This window comes from Papio anubis, chromosome 13 (genome assembly GCF_008728515.1).
Source record: "Papio anubis isolate 15944 chromosome 13, Panubis1.0, whole genome shotgun sequence".
Lineage (NCBI taxonomy): Eukaryota > Metazoa > Chordata > Mammalia > Primates > Cercopithecidae > Papio > Papio anubis.
Genome location: NC_044988.1, coordinates 99,210,116 through 99,229,709, shown reverse-complemented (window position 1 = coordinate 99,229,709; position 19,594 = coordinate 99,210,116). Strand labels below are relative to the sequence as shown.

The 19,594-nt window shown below is 53.5% G+C and overlaps 2 protein-coding genes across 13 annotated transcripts in view; one reads left to right on the top strand and one right to left on the bottom strand.

The window, feature by feature from the left end:
- NTMT1 (N-terminal Xaa-Pro-Lys N-methyltransferase 1) overlaps nucleotides 1–16,999 on the bottom strand; it is a 21,259-nt gene extending 4,260 nt beyond the window's left edge. For 2 of the 7 annotated variants that reach the window (XM_009188042.4, XM_009188043.4), the window contains exon 1: nucleotides 5,855–6,000. The gene's annotated coding sequence lies outside the window, so the exon portion shown is untranslated. Of the gene's footprint in view, nucleotides 1–5,389; nucleotides 5,626–5,645; nucleotides 5,753–5,828; nucleotides 6,006–16,982 lie in introns of those variants that run through there. The other 5 variants (XM_021927136.2, XM_003911205.3, XM_003911206.4 and 2 more) reach the window with 5 other exon arrangements.
- On the top strand, nucleotides 7,280–19,594 carry C13H9orf50 (chromosome 13 C9orf50 homolog). Of its 6 annotated transcripts, XM_009188035.4 has the most exons (10): nucleotides 7,280–7,709; nucleotides 9,167–9,248; nucleotides 9,359–9,493; nucleotides 11,803–12,506; nucleotides 12,736–12,826; nucleotides 12,930–13,046; nucleotides 16,543–16,706; nucleotides 18,276–18,417; nucleotides 18,622–18,766; nucleotides 19,399–19,594. In XM_009188035.4, exons 4-10 carry the CDS (start codon nucleotides 11,996–11,998, stop codon nucleotides 19,474–19,476), a joined length of 1,248 nt encoding a protein of 415 aa, XP_009186299.1. In that variant the 5' UTR covers nucleotides 7,280–7,709; nucleotides 9,167–9,248; nucleotides 9,359–9,493; nucleotides 11,803–11,995; the 3' UTR covers nucleotides 19,477–19,594. The 6 variants fall into 6 exon arrangements, with proteins under 6 accessions (XP_009186299.1, XP_009186300.1, XP_017805041.1 ...); XM_009188036.4 differs by lacking the exon at nucleotides 9,167–9,248; XM_017949552.3 differs by lacking the exon at nucleotides 7,280–7,709 and having other exon boundaries at nucleotides 9,124–9,248.

The window sequence follows — 19,594 nt, the reverse complement described above, 5'->3', positions numbered from 1 at the left end:
GGGGCTGTTCTAGTTGCTGTGAGGCTTGCCAAGACCTCAGAGAGCTCTAGCCCAGGAGGACAGGCAAAGAACAAAGGGAACGAAAATACGCAGCAGAAAAATAAGATTCTCAATGGAACCATAAAGTGCTAAGGAAACTCAAAGGGCAGAAGAATCCTTTCTGAACAGCAGACAGGGGCAGTGGCCTGGAGGAGGCAGCCCGAGCTGGGCATCTAAAGACAGGGAGTGCTGGAGGGGTGGGGCACAGACAGAGGGAGCAGCTGTGGGACAGCACGGGCCATCAGAGGGCGGAGAGTGGAGGCGGGGAACACAGTGTGGAAGGTGAGCTGGGAAAGGCAGACGGGGCCTGGATGAGGGCGGCCCCGAGTGCATGCTGGCACCAGCTCTCAGCTGATGTGCTTCCCACGCTGCCAGGGCCTACCCTGAAGGGAGGCAGAGTGAGAATGGCAGTGGCCGTGCTGGCTGTCACAGGACAAACAGCAACAGTGGGAGGCAGGAATCCCAGCAGCAGCTGCTGCTACATCCTGATAAACCCATGATAAAGGGAAAATCTCCTCGGTGGAAAACGCGCAGCTGACTGGGAGCTGCAGCTCACCACCTCGCACGTGCCGCCTCCACACAAGGAGAGCAGGGGGCTTCTAGCAAATGCCTGTCGCCAAAGTTGACAAATCGTAGGTCCAAGACCGTCTGCCTGACCCCTGGAGCTACAGGGTCAACACGGAAGAGTCCACATGTGGAACTCGGGCACAGTCCTCAAACACAACTCAAAGCTTAAAACCCTAAGACCCAGGAATGCTCTAGGGGCTTCAAGAGAAGTGGTCAGAGGGAAACAGGAAAACGCCCCGAGAAGGAGCATGAGGCCTTCGGGAAGCAACTATGAGGAAAGAGAAGGGAAACTAAACACAAGACAAGCTGGAGAATTTTCTTTTCTTCTTTGTTTTTTGAGAAAGGGTCTCAGTGTCGCCAGACTAGAGTATGGCTCAGGTGACCCTCCCATCTCGGCCTCCAGGGTAGCTGGGACTACAGGCACACACCGCCACACCTGCCTAACTTTTGTATTTTCTGTAGAGACGGAGTTTTGCCATGTTGCCCAGGCTGGTCTCAAACACCTGGCTGCAAGTGATCCACCTGCCTCGGCCTCCCAAGGTGTTGGGGTTACAGGTGGAAGTCACTGCACCCAGCCAAGATTTTTCATTGGTCAAATTTGTTATTGGCCCCCAGTACATCTTCTGCACTACTATATTCTGAACCTGTCCTGAAAGAGAAGGAACTTTCCAGAAGCAGCAGGCCCACCCCAGCCAGTCAGCTCAAGAATACTTCTAACGAGGCCGGGCGCCGTGGCTCACGCCTGTAATCCCAGCACTTTGGGAGGCCGAGGCGGGCGGATCATGAGGTCAGGAGATAGAGATCATCCTGGCTAACACAGTGAAACTCTGTTTCTACTAAAAATACAAAAAAATTAGCCGGGCACGGTGGCGCGCACCTGTAGTCCCAGCTACTCAGGAGGCTGAGGCAGGAGAATGGCCTGAACACAGGAGGAGGAGCTTGCCATGAGCCAAGATCGCGCCACTGCATTCCAGCCTGGGCGACAGAGCAAGACTCCGTATCAAAAAAAAAAAAAAGAAGACTTCTAACGGATGCAATTCTCCTTCTGTAACTGGTCAGCCTTTTCCGGAGACCCAGCCAGCCAGTGGGGGCAACAGGGAAAGGCCTGTTGTGGCTGCTGAGAACAGAGGGGATGGGGTCCCTCCTCTCCAACCCTGTGCCTGACTCCTTCTGCAGATTTGAGCTTTCTTCACTGACAAAGTCACACGCCAGCTTTCTGAGGGTCCAGAGAGAGCTGACAAGACCCATGTGCTCTACCGGGGCCCGGTTCTTCTTAGATCCGTGATTGGGTCTTTTCACCCTTAGCAGAACTCTTTGGCTGTGCCTAAAGAGAAGCCTCCTTAAACCTCTCTTCAGATCCTTGTTGTTTTGAGATAGGGTCTTGCTATGTGGCCCAGGCTGGCCTCAAACTCCTGGGCTCAGGCCATCCTCCCTATTCAGCCTCCCAAGTAGCTGAGATTACAGGCGTATGACACTGCGCCTGGCTTCCCTCTTCAGATTCTTGAATCCACTCGCAGACTGACCCCTCGCTTTACCTTTCACGCACAGGGTTTGGGCCACAATGAAGAAAGGCAGCGATCACTGCACCAATCAGGGAGCCTTTTGGGGTAACAGGCTGGGGAGGACCTTAGTTCTAATTACTGCACATAACACCCTCCCCGCAAGCTGACCACAGAGCTCCCACACTGGTCTCCCAGCACTGGGAACAACACTGCTGGAAGGAGAAAGCAGCCCATGGCTCAGAAACCCCGTCTCTATCAAAAACACACACATTCTAGTACCTCCCAGCTACTAGGGAGGCTGAGGTGGGAGGATCACTTGAGCCTGGGAGGTCAAGGCTGCAGTGAGCCATGATCCTGCCTCTGCATTCCAGTCTGGGCAACAGAGTGAGACAGTGTGTCAAAAAAAGAAGAAGAAGAATGAATTCTTGTTCCCACCAGACCTGCCAATCCTCAAGACTGCTAGATCTGCCATGGTGGCTGACGGGGAAAAGGGCCACCAACCTGAATGTCACCATGTAGCTGGGTTTGGTGGCTGCTATGGTCTGACGGGGTAAGGACCAGGTCAGGTGGGCTGCCTGCCCCTCTGCCAGCAGGCACCAGAGCAACCATGTCACAGCCCTCCATCAGTCACTCAGAGGACGGCATTCAAAACTACAGCTGGGTGCAGTGGCTCATGCCTATAATCTGAGCACTTTGGGAGGCTGAGGTGGGAAGACTGCTTGAGCACAGGAGTTTGAGTCCAGCCTGGACAAGAGCGAGACCCTGTCTCAAAAATAAAAACACTTGGTGGCTGGGAAAATTAAAGACAAAGGTTAAAAAACGAAACACTACTCTTCCACACCATGCTAGCACGACTACCATTCAGACTGGAGCACGGCGAGAGCAAGCCTGTCTCCCTCTCACCACCCACCAGTCTTGGCAAACTGAAGGTTTTGTATCCAGTTCTATCTCTCGCCTGGCCTGGGAGCTCCTAGAGAGCAATGGCAACATTTGAGATGTATCACTATGCTTCTCTTGCATCCCACGAAACACAGATATTCAACAGAAAGTTCATCTCTGATCAAATGAACAGAATAAATCTGAGGGCAAACGCGTACCGATTAGACCAGTGCCTGACACCAGGTGGCCATTGACTAATTGGTTGCCAAATAATACAAGAATGGGCTTTGTGCAGCTATAGCCATTTTCCACTTCTAAGAAAATCCTACAGACAAAAGTCCAACCATTCAAAATGGGTAATACTGAAGGCTGTTACCGACAACATAATTTTGTGCTTTACCAAAAGCCTTGTAACATGATTCCTTTAAATGTCAGGGTCCCCTGAATAATCTAATTTACAAGAATTCCACCTACATGCAAATTCTAGGAAAAAGCCAGGGGAGGCACATACTGGCCGGGAAATAGCGAGCCTGACTTTGACATTTGTCCTAACGCTGATTCATTAATAAATGGGATTCCTAGGGTCCTGGCTACATTCTGTTCAGACTGGAGTGGGGCAGGAGGAGGTCCCTAAGAGTCCGAGGGAACAGCAAGGTCGGTTGGCCAACAGCAGGAGGTCCTGCTACACTCTGCTCCAGAGGACAGATGCCATGTGGCTGCAGGGCCTGGGAGGAGGCCAGGAGGACCCCGGCTTTGTGTGAACTCTAGGCTAGCTCAGAGAGGAAGAGAAACCCCTCACGCCTGGTAAATGCCTGCTCAGCCAGTAAGTGTGATCCTACATCCTTCGCGGTCACCTAGCTGCTGCCTCCTCCTCCCCGCCAAGGTGTTCAGACCCACGCAGCTGCCCCAGTTACTGCGTCTCTTCTCCCACGACCCATGGAAGAAAACGGTGCTGAAACTGTCACCGGCAGACTTTTGCAGTCATCTCATCCTACTCATGTTAAGTCTCTACGGAAAAGCCTGCCTAAAAGTGACCGCCACCCTCTAGCAGCCTACTGGACAGAATCCATCCTCTCTGGATCTTTGTGGACAGCAGCAGGCCACATGCAAATGGCAGAGTGCTCTAAGAAAAGTAAAGAAGGGAGAAAGGGAGGGAAGAAGACAAAACAGGGGATACATTTAAAAACTAACAAAGACTCTGATGGAGTCGGATGAACCAGATCTGAATCTTGGCTCTGCTCACCAGCTGTGTAAGCTCAGATAAGACATCAAACCTCACCATTCCTCAGTTCATCTATAAAATGGAGCAGTAATACTGACTTTACAGAAAGCCTGTGATTAAAAGTGCACACGAAAAGCTTAAAGTGCTTTGCACAGTGCCAGGCACATATTCTCTCTTGAGCTTAGAAATTCTCCGTCAAGGCCGGGCGCAGTGGCTCAAGCCTGTAATCCCAGCACTTTGGGAGGCCGAGACGGGTGGATCACGAGGTCAGGAGATCGAGACCATCCTGGCTAACACGGTGAAACCCCGTCTCTACTAAAAAAATACAAAAAACTAGCCGGGTGAGGTGGCGGGCACCTGTAGTCCCAGCTACTCGGGAGGCTGAGGCAGGAGAATGGCGTAAACCCGGGAGGCGGAGCTTGCAGTGAGCTGACATCCGGCCACTGCACTCCAGCCTGGGCGACAGAGCCAGACTCCGTCTCAAAAAAAAAAAAAAGAAATTCTCCGTCAAACGAGATTCTTGTCAACTCTGCCCACTATGAGGATCAAATGGGAAAACTGCCTTAGAATGCCATAGAAGCTGTACTGTTGGACACACGTAGGGGACTGTTACTGGTATGCTGGGCGGCCAATCCAGCAGACTCAAACAGCTCTGCAAATCAGCCAGAGTGAGGAGTGAGCTTCCTCTGTCTATAAGCACAGAACCCCCACCGAGATTTTTTAGATGCTATCCTTGTGATCCCAGGGCTTCTGGCCTCCACCAAAACACTCCATGCGTTACTTCCAACCCCCACGCAGTCCTCAGTTTACAGAGAGGAAAACCAGCACACTAAAGGAAATGATGTGTCTTTAAACATACAAACAGGAAGCCGAGAACAGAATTAAGGAGGGATTCCAGGCTCCTTATCCCAGCCCTGGTTCCTCCCAGAGGCTCATCCCATCTCACTGGGCAATCATTCTACACACCACAACCACCGGTTACACTGTCCCTTCCCGCTGTCAGGGCCTCTGACACCAGCTGTGGCAACCACTTAACAATACAGAGGAGAAACCGAAGTCCAGAGAGAGAGATCACACAGTTGGTGGGCAGCAAAGCCTGGGCTTTCCGATATGGCAGCCTCCCTGCAGACAGGCTGACCTTGGCCGCAAGGGCTCTGGGGGTGTCTTTTTTGAGCCGCACCTGTGTCGGGCTGGCGCTGGGGAGGGACCCAAGGTTAAATACGACAGCAACTTCTGTGCAACGGGCACTTCACTGTGCCAGGCTCTGAACTGGGCATTTTACCGATTCCTCCCATCCATCCTCCGAGTGGGCGCTCTCCATATCCCTGTTTCTCGGAGGGGAAACAGGCTCAGAGAAAGGGATTTGCTGCGGTCTGGGGACCCGGGTGGGGGAGTGCCCTGTCTGGGCTTTGAGTGCCTTGACTTTCCTCCTGTACCTCAACCCACGGACTGACTGCTCCGTAGTCCCTGCCCAGGTCCGGCCCGTGGACCGCTTGGGAACGCGCACGTGGGGCCCGTGCCGGCCCGCGCGCACGCGCCGGGTCACGTGACGAGCCGGGGACCACAGGGTGCCGAAGCAGTTAGGGGTCGCGGCCTCCCCTCTCCCGGCGGCTGCCTACCCTTCGCACCGCCTCGCGCTACTCACTCCGCGCGGGGGCTCCCGGGACCGAGAGAAGAAGATGGGGAAGAGGAAGGGAGGGCGGCAGCGGCGGAGACCCTACAAGGTAACCGCAGCTCCGCCACACCACGACCAGACGCGACAGCTCGCGGCGCGCGCTGCCTTTGTCCGCTAACGTCACTTCCGAGCGTTTAGGGGCGGGGCCACGGCTGGCCCCACCCCCTCGTTCAGCTCGTCCCCCTCCCGCGGGCTCCGGATTTAGCCTGACTTCCTTTGAAAAATAATTTAACTTAATTTTTTTTAATTGAGACAGAATCTTGCTCTGTCAACCCGGCTGGAGTGCAGTGGCGCGATCTCGGCTCACTGCAACCTCCGCCTCCCAGGTTCCAGCGATTCTCCTGCCTCTGCCTCCAGAGTAGCTGGGACTACAGGTGTGAGCTACCACACCCAGCTAATTTTTGTATTTTTAGTAGAGACGGGTTTTCACCATGTTGGCCAGGCTGGTCGCGAACTCCTGACTTCAAGTGATCTCCCGCCTCTGCCTTCCGAAGTGTTGGGATTATAGGCCGCCGCCACTACGCCCAACCTAATTCCAACCCCAACTGACTTCCTTCCTTCCTTCCTTCCTTCCTTCCTTCTTCCTTCCTTCCTTCCTTCCTTCCTTCCTTCCTTCCTTCCTTCCTTCCTTCCTTCCTCCTCCCTTCCTCCCTTCCTCCCTCCCTCCCTCCCTTCCTCCCTCCTTCTTTCCTTTCTTTCTTTCTTTCTTTTGAGACGGAGGCTCGCTCTGTCGTCCAGGCTGGAGTGCAGTGGCCTATCTCCAGCTCACTGCAGCTCAGTCTCAGGGTTCCACATTCCTCTCCCTCCAGCCTCCCAAGTAGCTGGGACACAAACCTTAGCTAATATTTTCTATTTTTTTTTTTTTTTTTTTGAGATGAGTCTGGCGCTTTCTTCGCCCAGGCTGGAGTGCAGTGGCGGATCTCAGCTCACTGCAAGCTGCGCTCCGCCTCCCGGGTTCCAGCATTCTCCGGCCTCAGCCTCCCGGTAGCTGGGACTCGCACCTAAGCCCGGCTATTTTTGTATTTCAAGTAGAGAGGCGGGGGTTTCACCGTGTTAGCCAGGATGGTCTCGATCTCCTGACCTGCGTGATCAGCCATGCAAACTCCCAAAAGTGCTGGAGATTACAGGCTTGAGCCACCAGCGCCCGGCTCGGCGCATATTTTTTTAAAAGTAGAGATGGGGTTTCACCTTGTTAGTCAGGATGGTCTCGATCTTCTGACCTCGTCATCCGCCCGCCCTGGCCTCCCAGAATGCTGGGATTACAGGCGTGAGCCACCGCGCCCGGCCTAATTTGACTTCTTTAAAAAAAAAATTACAGACGGGGTCTCACCCTGTTGCCCAGGCTGATCTTGAATCCTGGCCTCAAGCAAGGCTTCCACTTTGGCCTCCCAGACTGCTGGGATTACAAGCGTGAGCCACCGCGCCCAACACAGGTTACAGCTCAAAACTTGACTAAATTGACTTTTGGGAATCTGGAAGGACCTCCCGAACTGAAAAGAGCCACGGCCTTGCCCTCTCTCCATCCCCAGCACGAACAACAGTTAGTTTGGAGGCTACAGGCTGGGCTTTGAGTAAGAAGGGAAAAAAAGCCATTGGTCCTCAAATCCACCCATCTCCATTAGCATCTTAAAATAATACAGACCCCCCAAAATAAATAAAATAAAAAGAAATACTCCTGGCAGTGCCATGGGATTCCCACCCAAATAAGCAGAACAAGCCCATGAAATTTCCATTCCAAAAGCATGCCCCTTCCCTCGGCTCCTCCCGTGCAAAGAAATTCTGGAGCTATCTCTGAGGCAGCAGTGATGGAAACACGAGCTTGCAGGTGGGTAGAGCCTGTTAACATCTCCGAGCTTCAGACTCCTGCCAGAAGAAGTTGAGCAATGTAATCATTACTCAACTTCTGATGTTCTGAGAGGATTAAACTTGTGGGACACTGCACGTCAGACCTTCAGCTCAGCACCTGCAGTGGGTTCTCAGGAAATGGAAGCTATTATAATGACAATATTCACCCTAAGGTCATTTTTCCTAAACTATTAATAACATCCTGGTCTTGGCAGGGTGCAGTGGTGCACAACTGTAACCCCAGCATTCTGGGATGCCAAGGCGGGGGGATCACCTGAGGTCAGGAGTTTGAAACCAGCCTGGCCAAGATGGCAAAAACCTGTCTCTACTAAAAATACAAAATTAGCCAGACATGGTGGTGCATGCCTGCAGTCCCAGCTACTCGGGAGGCTGAGGCAGGAGAATTGCCTGAACCTGGGAGGTGGAGGTTGCAATGAGCCTAGATCACACCATTGCTTTCCAGCCTGGGTGACAACAGCAAAACTCCGTCTCAAAAATAAATAAATAAAATAATAATATTCTGGCGTTAGGTTTCCAATGCCTTCCTCTGAGCGGTGCACACAGAAGGTGCTTAAAGTGTGTTTGCTCTAAATGTACTGAAAGCTACGGGAGAAAGGGGATGCCAAAAAGCCCCATCTGCATTGAGTCTGCAGAATGTGTGTATGTGCGTATTATTTGGCATCCCCTCTAGACTATTCTAGGTCCCAACTGCTACCCCTGGTCTGAGCAAGCTTCATTTTCTGTGTCTCTATGCAAAGGGATTGATCCTGGGCAATTTCAGTTGCTGGGGGTGTCTGGAATCCTCCGCCAGGGGGCAGCTCTGGTCCAAACTTTGCATGCCTAAAAATCCAGCCCTATCTTATTTCCTGTCAACAGAAGAGCAAGCCCCTTCCCCACACCCAGACTCCAAGGCCTTCCCAGGGCTGGCCAGCTTCCTGACCTCAAAGCCTCTGGCATCTCTGAATTCCCAAGCCTAGCACATAGTAGTTGCTTGATAAATAATTGCAGAGTGCAAGGTCTGGAGGGCTCTTTAGAAACATCTAGTTAGGCCGGGTGTGGTGGCTCATGCCTGTAATCCCAGCACTTTGGGAGACCGAGGCGGGGTGGATCCTGAGTCCAGGAGATTAGAGACCATCCTGACTGCTGGTGGAAGCCATCTCTATTAAAAATACAAAAACAGTAGCTGGTGGTGGCGGGCACATAATCCCAGCTACTCGGGAGCTTCAGAGGCAGGAGAATGGCATGAACCCGGGAGGCAGAGCTTGCAGTAGGCAAGATCACGCCACTGCACTCAGCCTGGCTGGCCAGGCGAGACTCCGTCTCAAAAAAACAAACAAAAACCATCTAAAATTGTCGGTGACACCAATACATTAAAAAAAAGTCACATACCCTTTAAATAAATACAAAAATATCTCCCTCCCCCACTCAATATTGTAGCTCTCCAAGAAAGTATGTCCCTCCATCCCTGGTGAGAAGCATTGACAGAAAATAGAATATATCTTTGGCGACGTGTCCTCTAGTGAGTCACTCTGTTATTTGAATTACAAAGTCGTTTCTTCATTTTCAAATTATGAAACTATGCCATGCCAGTGAAATACTCAAGTAAATGACCTTTGTCTCCCACCCCAGCTTCACAATACTCTATGAGCTTCCTCTCGGCCCTCTCCCAGCCAAGACTCAGAGATAAGGCCCAGGGAGTCCTGAGAAAAAAGACGCTTCTCCAGTATCACACAGCAAAACAGCAGACCATGGACTTGAAAGTGGGTATGTTAATTTCTTTCTTTCTTTCTTATTTTCTTCTCTTCTCTTCTCTTCTCTTTTCTTTTCCTTTCTGGAGATGGAGTCTCACTGTGTAGGCTGGAGTGCAGTGGCGCGATCTCAGCTCACTGCAACCTCCGCCTCCCGGGTTCAAGCAATTCTCCTACCTCAGCCCCCCAAGTAGCTGGGACTACAGGCACACGCTGCCACACCTGGCTAATTTTTTTGTATTTTAGTAGAGACGGGGTTTCACCATGTGGCCCAGGCTGGTTACGAACTCCCGAGCTCAGGCAATCCGCCTGCCTCGGCCTCCCAAAGTGCTAGGATTACAGGCATTAGCCACTGCAACCTGGCCTCTTTTTTTTTTTTGAGACAGAATCTCAAATGATCCGTGTAATGGATTAGAGTTGGAGATGTCAGCATGAGCTCATGTTTAGCTTAATATAAGTACAGATGGTTACCTATAGAAATATTTATAGATCTGTGTGTGTATAATAGTAAACACACACATTTCTTTGTCTGCCAGCTGAGACTGCCTGAAAGAAATGACATCTCAATAGCAAGAAGCACACCTAGCACCCAGGCCTTGAATCATTATTATTATTACTGTTTTTGAGATGGAGTCTCACTCTGTCACCCAGGCTGGAGTGCAGTGGCATGATCTCAGCTCACTGCAATCTCCGCCTCCCAGGGTCAAGCGATTCTCCTGTCTCAGCCTCCCAAGTAGCTGGGATTATAGGTGCACACCACCACGCCCGGCAAATTTTTGTATTTTTAGTAGAGACAAGGTTTCATCATGTTGGCCGGGCTGGTCTTGAACTCCTGACCTCAGGTGATCCGCCCGCCTCGGCCTCCCAAAGTGCTGGGATTACAGGCGTGAGCCACCGTGCCTGTAATTTCTAGGTCCATTGTATTCTGACTGCCTGCTCTTGGGGTGGAAGTTCTACTTCCAGAGCCACCCAGCCTGAGCCTCTCAGATCTGGAAGGCCTGGCTGCCCTGGTCAGAGTCCCAGTGCCCTGGGTGGTTATGGCATCCAGGACACAATAGCCTCACCCTCAGTCCCCAGGCCTTGGTGCCCACTGCTCTTCAGGTGCCCAGGGGTGAGGCGCGGATCACAATGACCCTGAAACAGCCCAGAGGCAGCAGGGAGGGGCTGGGAGAGGCACCAGGCAGGGATGATGGGCTCTCCCAAGGGCTAGCCTGCCTGTAGAGAGCTCTAAACTCACAGGACCTTCTCAGGCCCTGCCCAGAAGCCCACCAGGGTGAGTGTGACACTGCCCAGGAGCCAGCTCAGAGCTGACAACAATCTGGGAGTGGGGTATGGTGGGGAGGAAGCAGGCTCAGAGACCCCTCAGTGTCAGAGCTGGGAGTAGGACTGGGGCTCTGCCTCCCAAAGTGGAGTTTGTTAGAAGTCTGTGTCTTGGCCAGAAGTGGGGGCTCATGCCTGTGATCCCAGAACTTTGGGAGGCCAAGGCAGGTGGATCACTTGAGCCCAGCAGTTCAAGACCAGCCCGCGCAACATAAATACAAAAAATTTCCACCCCATTTCTACAAAAAATACAAAAATTAGCCGACTGTGGTGGTGTGTGCCTGTAGTCCCAGCTACTCAGGAGGCTGAGGCGGGAGGATCGCTTGAGCCCAAGAATTTGAGGCTGCAGTGAGCTATGATGGTGCTACTGCACTCCAGCATGGGCGACAGCAGGACTCCATCTCTTAGCAGGACCCCATCTCTTTAACAACAACAACAACAACAAAGTGTCTTGGTTCCAGCAGAGACTTACTGAATCAGAATGGGGGCTGGGGCTAAGTCATCTGTACTTTCAACAGGCTCCCCACCCAGGGGTCTCTGAGGCACCACCAGGGCTGGGAGGCTGCTGGTCAGGTCTTTCTTCCCTCAAGCTGGTTCCAGATTTCCTAATTCCCAGTAGAGCGCTAATGACGGTAACAGCTTCCACGATTTGAACACTGCAAGGCAGGCTAAGTGCTCTCTCTACCAGCGGTGATGCCATTTCACGGCTGCAAAGAGGCAGGTGCTGCTATTATCCCCATTCTGCAGAGCAGAGCCCCCAGGGAAGGCAGAGGGAAAGTTAATTGGCTTGGCCAAGGTTACAAAGCTAGTAAGTGGTGGAGCTGGGACTAAATCCTAAATAATAAGAACTTTTAAATACTAAGAACGGCAGCTAGTCTATGTGTAAGCTTGGCCAGCGTGCCTGGCACTGTTCCGAGCTGGCTGTTCTAAGACTGGCATGTACGTGCTCATTTAAACGTCACAGCAACCCCAAAGCTGGCCACTCTTGCTGTCACCATTTTTCAGGTGAGGAAACAGAGGCTCTGGGAGTTCTCGCCTGAAGCCATTCGCTGTCCGCTGGGCCGGTGGCGCTCACCCTGCACCGTGCTGCCCTGCCCGGGGCACTATGGCCTGGGGCTGGACTATGCCCTCCCCACCTCACCCGGCGCCCCCCACCCACGCGCGCTGAGGGTGCGGTGAGCTGAGCGTGGGGCCAAGCATGTTCCGGCGTCGACCTCGCCCAGGGGCCCAGGAGGTGGCGCCCAAGGGGCTCCCTGGCGACGGCGACTTCCGACGCAGCAGCGACCCGCGGCTGCCCAAGCTGACCCCGCCTGCGCTCCGAGCGGCCCTGGGCGCGCGGGGCTCCGGGGGCTCGAGGATCCCGGGGGGCGGCGCCGCGTGGTGGCCGGAAGGGGATGCCGAGCCCGGGGTGGGCTTCGGACGCCTCCCGCCGCCGCGCCTGCCCGCCCTGCTCACTGCGAGCCGGCGGGCGGTGCGGAAGCGGGGGCTGCTGCGGTCCCTGCTGCTACCTCCCCTGCTCTCAGCCGGCGCGTCCCGGGAATCGGCGCCCAGGAAGCCCGGGCCTGGAGAGCGCGAGCGCCCCCGGAGGGGCGTGGCCAGGGAGGACCCCGACTTCTTGGGCGCCTTCCTAGGAGAGCTCCTCCCCAGCAGGTTCCGTGAGTTCCTGCACCAGCTCCAGCAGAAGTGCGCCGAGGAGCCCGAGCCACTGAGTGAGGCCCCGGGGGGCGGGCTCAAGTCATTCCTGGTGGGGGGTGGTCTCTTGTGTCCCCGCACCCAACACCCTTACCACACCGGCTCAGAAGGATGCTAATGTTAGCTGAGTATCTCAGAGCCCTCGTAACCCCTCCTTGAAGGCTGGCCTGCCATCACCCCAAGGCCATATGACTAGGAAGGACCGTCCCCCAGCCAAGGCTCACAAGTGTTTCCTCCTGGCTCCAGCATCCCCAGCACCACAACATCAAAGTGGTGTGTTAGAGCACTGCCCAGGGTCTCCGCAGTGTCCCAACTGTTCATTCTCTCCAGACCTATGGTAAGTGTCAGTTCCATTCTTGGTGGGGACGGGGTTGCCATCGATGTTTCCAGAGAGGGACAGCCTGGCCACTCATGCCTGATGTGGCCTGTTTGTCTTTAAGGGGCCAGTCATCGCACCTCCAGGATAGTCTTACGAAGATTTCGCTCCATCAGACACCTACTCTGGGACCCCTGAAGGGTCATCACTCACAATTCACCACTGTCAAAAAGGCCAACCAGTGAGTGATGGGAGAGATAGGGTAGGGTAGTGGAGGAAAGGGGCTTTTCTTTCCTCCTTTCTTTCCTCTTTTGCCCATGAATGTATTCATCCATCCTTACATACATCTGTCCATGAATCAGATCTTCTATCAACCCATTCAAGATTCATTCGCCAGTTCATGAATGAATCAACCCATCCATTAATGAGGTCTTCTACCAACACATAATTCATCCATGAATCCATTCATATATTCATTTTCCCATTCACCCATCCATCCTTGCATCCATCTTATCCATGAACCAGATCTTCTACCACCTGTTCATGAATCTCTCCATCTATCCATCTATCTTTCTATCCACCCATTCATCTATCATGAACCCATGACGCCATCCATACATATTTTCACTCACCCACCCACCCATGAATCAGGTGTCTTGTGGATCCATTCATCTGCCTGGCCAACCAGCTAGCCAGTCATCCGTCTAAAACTCCCACACTTCTATCCATCCATCCATTGATCAATCATCCATCCATTGATCATCCATCCATTGATCAACCATCTACAAATCCTTCCATCCACTTGTAAACCCGGGACACTGTCCATCGCTAATCTAGTCATAAAACCATCCACAAACCTACATACCCATCTACATAAAAAGCCAGCCACCCATCTGTCCATCTACCCATACATTCATACTTCAGTTCTATTCAGACCCTTTCATTAACTCACCCCACAGTCCATCCACCCATCAACCCACCCACCCAGTCTTCCATCTTTTTACCCATCCCACCATCATTTGTCCATTTCTTACTCTAACTTTTATTAGGCTTTACTGTATGTTGACTATTGGGAGAAAAATAAGGGATGGAGGTAAGAGAAGAGCCTAGGCATTGGAACCTACCTGGGCCTAGATACCACAGTTTTAACAGAGGGGGAAAAGAAGACAGAAACAGTTCCTCCAGGTTAAAATTCCTCCAGGCCTAAGCAGGAGTGAAGGGTGAATGGCACTACCCATGAGTTTAAAGACCAGGGAGAGTAAATATATCACATACATATCATTCCTCCTCATCTGATACCCACGGCAGACAAAACTAATGGAACATATTTCCCCACTGAGCCTCAGAACCCTTCCTTGCACAGTACTCCAGGTAGACACTACTGATGGATCAGAGTAGGAACTAGAAATGGATCACATGGCCAAGCATAGTGGCTCATGCCTATAATCCCAGTGCTTTGGGAGGCTGAGGCAGGAGGATCGCTTGAGCCCAGGAGTTTGAGATCAGCCTGAGTAACATGGTGAAACCCTGTCTCTACAAAACTTACAAACGTAAGCTGGGCGTGGTGGTGCATTCCTGTGGTTCCAGCTACTCGGGAGGCTGAGGTAGAAGGATTGCTTGAGCCTGGGAGGTGGAGGCTGCAGTGAGCCAAGATCATGCTCCTGCACTCCAGCCTGGGTGACAGAGCAAGACCTTGTCTCAAAAAAAAAAAAAAAAAAAAAAAAGAAACACATTTATCAACCTCAGAACTTTCAACCAATCAGGCCAAATATACACATGACTTCTCACAAGATATAATAAATAAAAGTTTGGAATTCATTCTCTCAAATGTGAGCAAAAGCAGAGACAGACACAGTTACAGATTTTCATATTCAAGAGCAAATACTTGAGCACCTTACTGTGTGTGAGATTCCCTGGTAGGCCCTGCAGGGGACACTGGGGTGCCTCACAACAGGCTCCAGTGGCCCTCAAGGGGAGATGCTGAGATTTCAGGCAGGCAGGCAGAGCTGGGTTATGCCTTTGCCTGGCCCTGCAGCCAGCAGAGAGCAGGGGTTCCTGAGCACACAACTGTTGGATGACTAGGTCCCAAGGCATGTAACCAGGCACTGTCCTGACACCTCCTGACTGCTTGGCTCTTTGGGGGTTGACGAAAAACATTCCCTCCGCATCTACACAGACATACAGATGTGGTCTGACGAACGGGTGCAGACATATAAATACGTGCATTCCAGCAGCCAGCCATGACCTTCCTCAATAACAGAGCTATAGGTGGGTCAAGCAGGCCTTCCTGCAGCCTTGCCCTTGAGGCTTTTTTTTTTGAGATGGAGTCTCACTCTGTCGCTAGGCTGGAGTGCAGTGGCGCAATCTGGGCTCACTGCAACCTCTACCTCCTGGGTTCAAGTGATTCTCAGCCTCTCGAGTAGCTGGAACTACAGGTGCACGCCACCGTGCCCAGCTAATTTTTTTGTATTTTTGGTAGAGACGGGGTTTCACCATGTTGGCCAGGATGGTCTCGATCTCTTGACCTTGTGATCTGCCTGCCTTGGCCTCCCAAAGTGCTGGGATTACAGGTGTGAGCCACCTCACCCGGTTGAGGCTGAAATTAACAACAATAAATGGAACAATGTTATCTATGAAATATACATATAACAGATACCCTTGGTGAAGGCCAAACCCTGTGCCAGGCCATATCCTCGATGTCTCATGTAAGTCATTTGATACTCATCAAATCCAGGAGGATGGTACTATTGTAACTATAATTTAAAGGGAAAAAAACTGCAAAATGGAGACTTGGAGACAGTCTGCCAAAGGTCATGTGGCTGGGATGGGGCATGATTGAGATAGACAGTTACAGTAACAGCTCAGCAGGGCCAGCGGTGGCTCACGCCTGTAATCCCAGCACTTAGGAAGGCCTAGGAGGGTGGATCACTTGAGGTCAGGCGTCTGAGACCATCCTGGCCAATAAAGTGAAACCCCGTTTCTATTAAAAATACAAAAGTTAGCCAGGCGAGGTGACGCACTCCTATAGTCCCAGCCACTCGGGAGGCTGAGGCAGGAGAATGGTGTGAACCCGGGAGGCGGAGCTTGCAATGAGCTGAGATCGTGCCACTGCATTCCAGCCTGGGCAACAGAGCGAGACTGTTTCAAAAAAAAGAAAACAAACAAAAAAAAAACCCAGCTCCCAGTTAGTGATGTTTCCTCTGGGCCCCACAGACCCTGGGCTGGATGCTTCTACGGCCCATTTCCTTTCTTCACAACGCTGTAAAGTAGGCACAATATTCCCATTTTACAGATAAGAAAACTGAGGCTCAAAAGGGTCAGGACTGAAACCCAGGACTGCATGACTCCTGGGCTGGCATTCTTATCCTCTCTGCTAAATTGCTTTACGTGCAAGGGTGCCAGCTCTGGAACCAGGATGCAGGTCTTGGCTCCATGCCTTACAGCTGCATGACTTCAGAATAGTCTCTGTGCCTCTGTTTCCTCAACTATAAAATGAGAATGATAACAGCATTTCATGGGGGCTGTGTGCATTTGGTGGGATGGTGTACCTCCGTGCTTGAGCCTGCCTGGCAGGTAGGAAGTGCTCCATTAAGGCTGGCTTCTGTGATAGGCATTATCCATTCTTACAGACCAGTGTAGGGCACTTGTCCAGAATCTCACAGCCAGTCTGGGGTTGGTGGGTGTGTGCTGGGGTACGGCGGGGGGCTGTGAGCACAGGCTCCTTTCCCCTCTCTCAGCAGGCCCCACGGTGCACAGGTCCCCAAGCTCAAGGCTGCACTGACCCACAGCCCCTCGGGGGAAGGCTCTAAGCCCCGCAAGCGGCGTTGCCCTTTCCGGGTGCGATTCGCTGACGAGACCCTGCAGGACACAACGCTCCGCTACTGGGAGCGCAGATGCTCAGGTAAGCAGACGGGATGGGGAGCCTCGAGAATGCAAAGTTCCAGCCAGGAGGGCAGAGAGGCTGTAGCTCTGGGCCCCTGGAGTGAGGAACCGCCTTGCAAAGGCCAAGAGATCAGTGACCCTGCAGAGGATGTACCTGAACTGGCCACCCTGGAGGATGTCAGGGTGACCTTCGAGGACCAAGTAGAGGGTCCGAAGTCCAGTGGAGGTGTTCCAACGTGGGCGGCACCTTGGACTGCTTGCTGCCAAGGGGTCCCCATACGCTGTATCTGCCCACCTTGAAATCCGTAGCCAGAGCCTCTGGAGCCTACACTTGCTCCCCTCCGCAGCCCCCATGGCCTACAGGGGCTGGAGGAGGTCCAGATGCCATTGGAAGCATCTTCCTTCGACATCCATGAAGGCAGCCCTCGAAGGCTGCCTGAGGAGGTACCCGGAAAAGCCGGGAAGAGGAAACTTTCTCTCTCCTGGAGATAGCTGGCACTGCCTGGTCCAGCAAGGAAGCTAAGAGCCACCAGGCCCTGGATGTAATGGTGTCTGTTTTGCAGTTCCCAGTGAGCTTTCTGAAGTGTGTTTCGAGAAGCAGGCGAGAAGTCCCTGTTCTTACCCTGGTATAACCTTGACCAGGCTCCACCTTTTCCTGTGTACCAAGCCTCTTGTCTTCTCAGGATCCAGCAGCCCCCAGGGCCCCCAACAGTCAACTTCCTCTAGCTATTTATTGAGCACCTACTATGTGCAGTTTCAGGAAATGTCTGCCTCAAGGTCTAGCTGTGGGCGATGCCCTACAAACCTAGGACCTTCGCCGATTTGGGAGGATCTGACGCAGTCGCCTTAGCATCACAGGAAGCTGGAGTTAGAAGCTGTGATTTTTGCCCAACTTCTGTGTGTTTGGTGGGGAAACCAAGGCCCCAGAAGCAGAATGGGCTTGTGTGGGTGACACAGAGCCACAAATAGAAGCCAGAGTGCCCCCGGGCCCCTCTTGGGAATATAAGGCCAGGACAAGCCCAGGAGAAACAATTTCATGTGAATGGCAGCTGGTGCATACGGGAGATGATTCTGTGTCAGCCACTGGCCATAAGGAGCTATCATGGTGTCCAGGGCAGCAGGGTGCCCAGGATATGTGGGGGCCAGCCTGCTGCTTCCCAGCCCTTTCCATCCTGCGGCAGCCATTGGGGAATTCAGGGTCCTTGGACCATCTCACATGGCTGCTGTTGGACGGGAAGAGCCCCCAGCCCTGAGACAGCCCTCCCTGAAGCCCTCAGCACTCTCAGCATGGTTTCTGGGATTTCAACGATGGGGTAAGCAGTCTCCCCGCTGCGAGAAAGGGGGCACGCTTCCGGCTGCAGCACGAGTGGGGATGCGCAGGGGCACAGCTTGGGTATAACAAACAGTCACGCAAGGTGGTTTTAAAACCCAAGCCTTCTCCAGAGGCAGCCAGAAGGCACTGGGGAGCCTGGGGTTGCCATGGAGACAGGGCTCTGACCGGCCTTGCCTGCCAGAGGGAGAAAAAGAGGGTGGGGGCACCAGTGCCCTCCTCCTGGGCAGGGATCTCACCCTGCCCTCTCTCCTGCAGTCCAACAGAGCATCATTGTGAACCAGAAGGCTGCCCTGCCAGTGGCGTCGGAGCGGGTGTTTGGGAGTGTCGGAAAACGGCTGGAGAATTTGCCCAAAGCCCTGTACCCTGAGGCCAAGGAGGAGACCCTGGCCAGCTCCTGGTGCTGGGACTGTGCTGGCCTGTGTGGCTCTGGGGAAGGGGATGGGACTCGCCGACATTGCCAGGGCTCCCCACCCCGCTTGCTTACAGACCTCCCCACCCGGCAGCAGGCGGGTTGTCAGTGTGGGTCCTCAAGGGCCCTGCCAGCCATGGGTGGGCCGGGGACTCAGAGTCCAGGAAGCTCATGGGGTCCTGTCTCCCCCAGGTCCACCCAGAAGACACAGGGCTATCTTTCTGAGGACACCTCCATGAACAGCAGCGTGCCCTTCTGTTCAGGGAAGAAGGCCGCTGCTCAGAGACCGCGAAGCGGCCTCCGAGCCTTCTTGGACCCGTACGGCAACCTGGAGCAGGTGGGCAAATGGTGAGCCCCTGCTGGCAGCTGGCCCCGGGAGCAGCCCTGTTTGGTGGGGTGGCTGGGGCTGGGAGTGGATCCTCCCTGCGAGCCAAGTCACCGTGGGGGCTTGCAGTGGCCACGCTGTGTTCCTGCATCTCCCTCAAAGTGCAGCAGTCAACGGGGGCCGCTGTAAGCCAGGTGCCTGGGTTCTGATCACAGCTCCTTTCTGCATCTCCCCTCCCTTCCCCTCCCCTCCCCTCTCTTTGCTTTTTTGAGACAGAGTGTTGCTCTGTGGCCCAGGCTGGAGTGCAGTGGCGCAATCTTGGCTCACTGCAACCTCCACAATGGGGACACCCACCACCACTCCCAGCTAATTTTTGTATTTTTAGTAGAGACGGGGTTTCACTATGCTGCCCAGGCTGGTCTGGAACTCCCGACCTCAGGTGATCCGCCCAACTTGGCTTCCCAAAGCACTGGGATGACAGGCGTGAGCCACCATGCTCAACCTTGCATCTGTTTCCTCATCTTTTAAAATGGGGCTGGCAGCACTACCTGCCCAACAGGGCTTCAGCATAGAATCCTGCTGGGAGCCCAGTCCCCTGCCCTGAGGTCCCAGTAGCAGCCAGCTGGTCCTCTGTCTCACTGCAGTCGGTCCTGAAGGAAGGCCGCCCTAAGGGGTACCATCTCCTCCTGGCCTCCACAACACTGCAGCCAGATCAGAGGTGAACACCCGCGAGCCCAAGGCCAGGGACACACATGGGCCAGGCAATGAGGAGCGTCCTTCCTTGCCCACAAATAAAGGCACATCCCAGGTGGCTGGGACCTGCCAGTAGGTCTCACACAA